General features: G+C 33.4%; 1 protein-coding gene across 6 annotated transcripts in view; it reads right to left on the bottom strand.

The window, feature by feature from the left end:
- LOC106880554 (uncharacterized) overlaps positions 1-2,140 on the bottom strand; it is a 92,302-nt gene that overhangs the window by 39,319 nt on the left and 50,843 nt on the right. For all 6 annotated transcript variants that reach the window (XM_052972451.1, XM_014930565.2, XM_052972449.1 and 3 more), the window contains exon 7: positions 1,640-1,793. In XM_052972451.1, coding sequence (XP_052828411.1) covers positions 1,640-1,793 — 154 coding nt within the window. The remainder of the gene's footprint in view (positions 1-1,639; positions 1,794-2,140) is intronic.

Raw genomic sequence — 2,140 nt, 5'->3', positions numbered from 1 at the left:
AGGGACCTCCTAATAAATGCTTATGAAATTTACACATAAATATTTGCTTAAAATAACATATATTTTTACATTTATTTATTTAACAGTATTTAACAAATAAGTTTATTGTCAATTAAAAGATTTCGCTTAAAAAACATATATAAAATCAAATTGCCCATAAAAAGTATTTGCTGTCTTGTCCTTGCGGACCCCCTGTGGTCCGCGGACCACAGTTTGAAAACCCCTGATCTAAGTAAAGGCATATTGGATAATGTAGTCTTTGATGCACTATGTCTGGGGCTATAGTAGAAGATAGTAAACCATGGTGGGATTGAAATAAGAGTAAAAAGGGATGTTAGAGCAGCTACTCTTTCCTTTATCTCTGTCTCTGTCCCTCTGTCTGTCACTCTGTCTGTCACTCTGTCTGCTTGCCTTTCTGTCTGTTTGTCTGTCTGTATAATTCCTTTCCCTGTTTATATATTTTCATATTAGCATTTTTTTATAAACATTTATAAATGGCATGAAAAGGAAAAACTAGCCACCACAAGGCAGACATGCATGCATATACATAAACACACATAGATATATGTGTGAGTATGCGTGTATGTATATATGTATATACATATGTATGTATATGTGTATATACATACATATGTATGTATATATACATATGTATGTATATATGTATATACACATGTATGAAAATACATATGTGTGTGTATGGGAGGGTATACATGCATGTATATGTATTTATGTGTATATGTATTTGTGTGCATATGTATGGATATATACAATATATATACATACACTAACATACACATGTATGTACAAACAAATACAAACACATGTGCATACATACACACATACATCCACACATACATACACATGTATTCTACAAATATCTTCCTCTTTTTAGCCCAAATCTTGTTCATAATTACAGGTTAGTAAAATTAATAATTAAAAAATTAAATAATACTGACAAGAAAACAGTCACACATAAACACACAAACACACATATGCATATACATGAAAACATATAAGCACAAACATATACACACACAAACTTACGCATAAACTTACTAAGATTTAAACAAAAGAAACACATACATACACATGTACAATACAGGATTAAATTCATTAACTACAAAAAAAACCCACTACCACTACCACCACCACCACCACTGCCACCACCACCAACAACAACAACAACTCATCACCACCACTGCTGCCACCACTACTGCCGTCACCACCACCACCAACAGTAGCATCAACAACTACAAACTTACGAGGGAGTCCCTATGTGGTCACTTGGCCTGCTAGAAACAGCAGCCAGCCAAATGCCCCTCAAATCATACCGTTCCTTCATAAACATAGAAAGGACACATTATATAATGCATTCTGTTCTATATACCCTTATAACGATGAGATAGACATGGATGAAAATGCTTTTGACCATAACCAGCATGGTCAGTGACGACTTAGCGACTAAACAGCAGCTCATTTTTAAATTGCGATGAGGTAAAATAAATGATGATGATGGTGATGAAGATGATGATGATTAAGATGATGATGATAGTGGTGGTGGTGTTGGTGATACTGGCAGTGATGGTGATGAATATTAACATTTTTTTTTGTTAAAAAAAGCCAAAACGCACTTTACCTTGTCGTGTGTATAGCACTGCGTTAAATCTACACACGCAACATCATGGCATTCAGATATGCTGTAGAGGTTGACAAACTGGATGTGAGGTAAAGATGCAATACACCTTTTGAAAAATGGTGTGGTAACAACTTCCCCACAGAATATAATGATTCTGTAATAAAGAACGATGATACAATGTTAAAAAACTATTACCACCCCTAAAAATACTTTTTTTTTTTAAAAGAAAAAAAAAACATGTGACTAAATAAATGTTTCTAACTATATGTTGAGTGTTTTTTCCTTCTTCCTGTTCATCATAGCAATGGTGGTGGTGGGGGGTGAATTTTCCATTGAATGTGTGTATGTATGTGTGTGTGTGTGTGTGTGTGTGTGTCTCTGTGTAGATACATACATACATATATATGTACACACACACAATTACATATATACATACACACACATGTATACACACACATATATATACATATACATATATATATATATATATATATATATATA

Source organism: Octopus bimaculoides, chromosome 13, assembly GCF_001194135.2.
Source record: "Octopus bimaculoides isolate UCB-OBI-ISO-001 chromosome 13, ASM119413v2, whole genome shotgun sequence".
NCBI classification, from domain to species: domain Eukaryota; kingdom Metazoa; phylum Mollusca; class Cephalopoda; order Octopoda; family Octopodidae; genus Octopus; species Octopus bimaculoides.
Note: the sequence above shows the minus strand (reverse complement) of the source record. Positions and strands in the feature narration are given on the sequence as shown.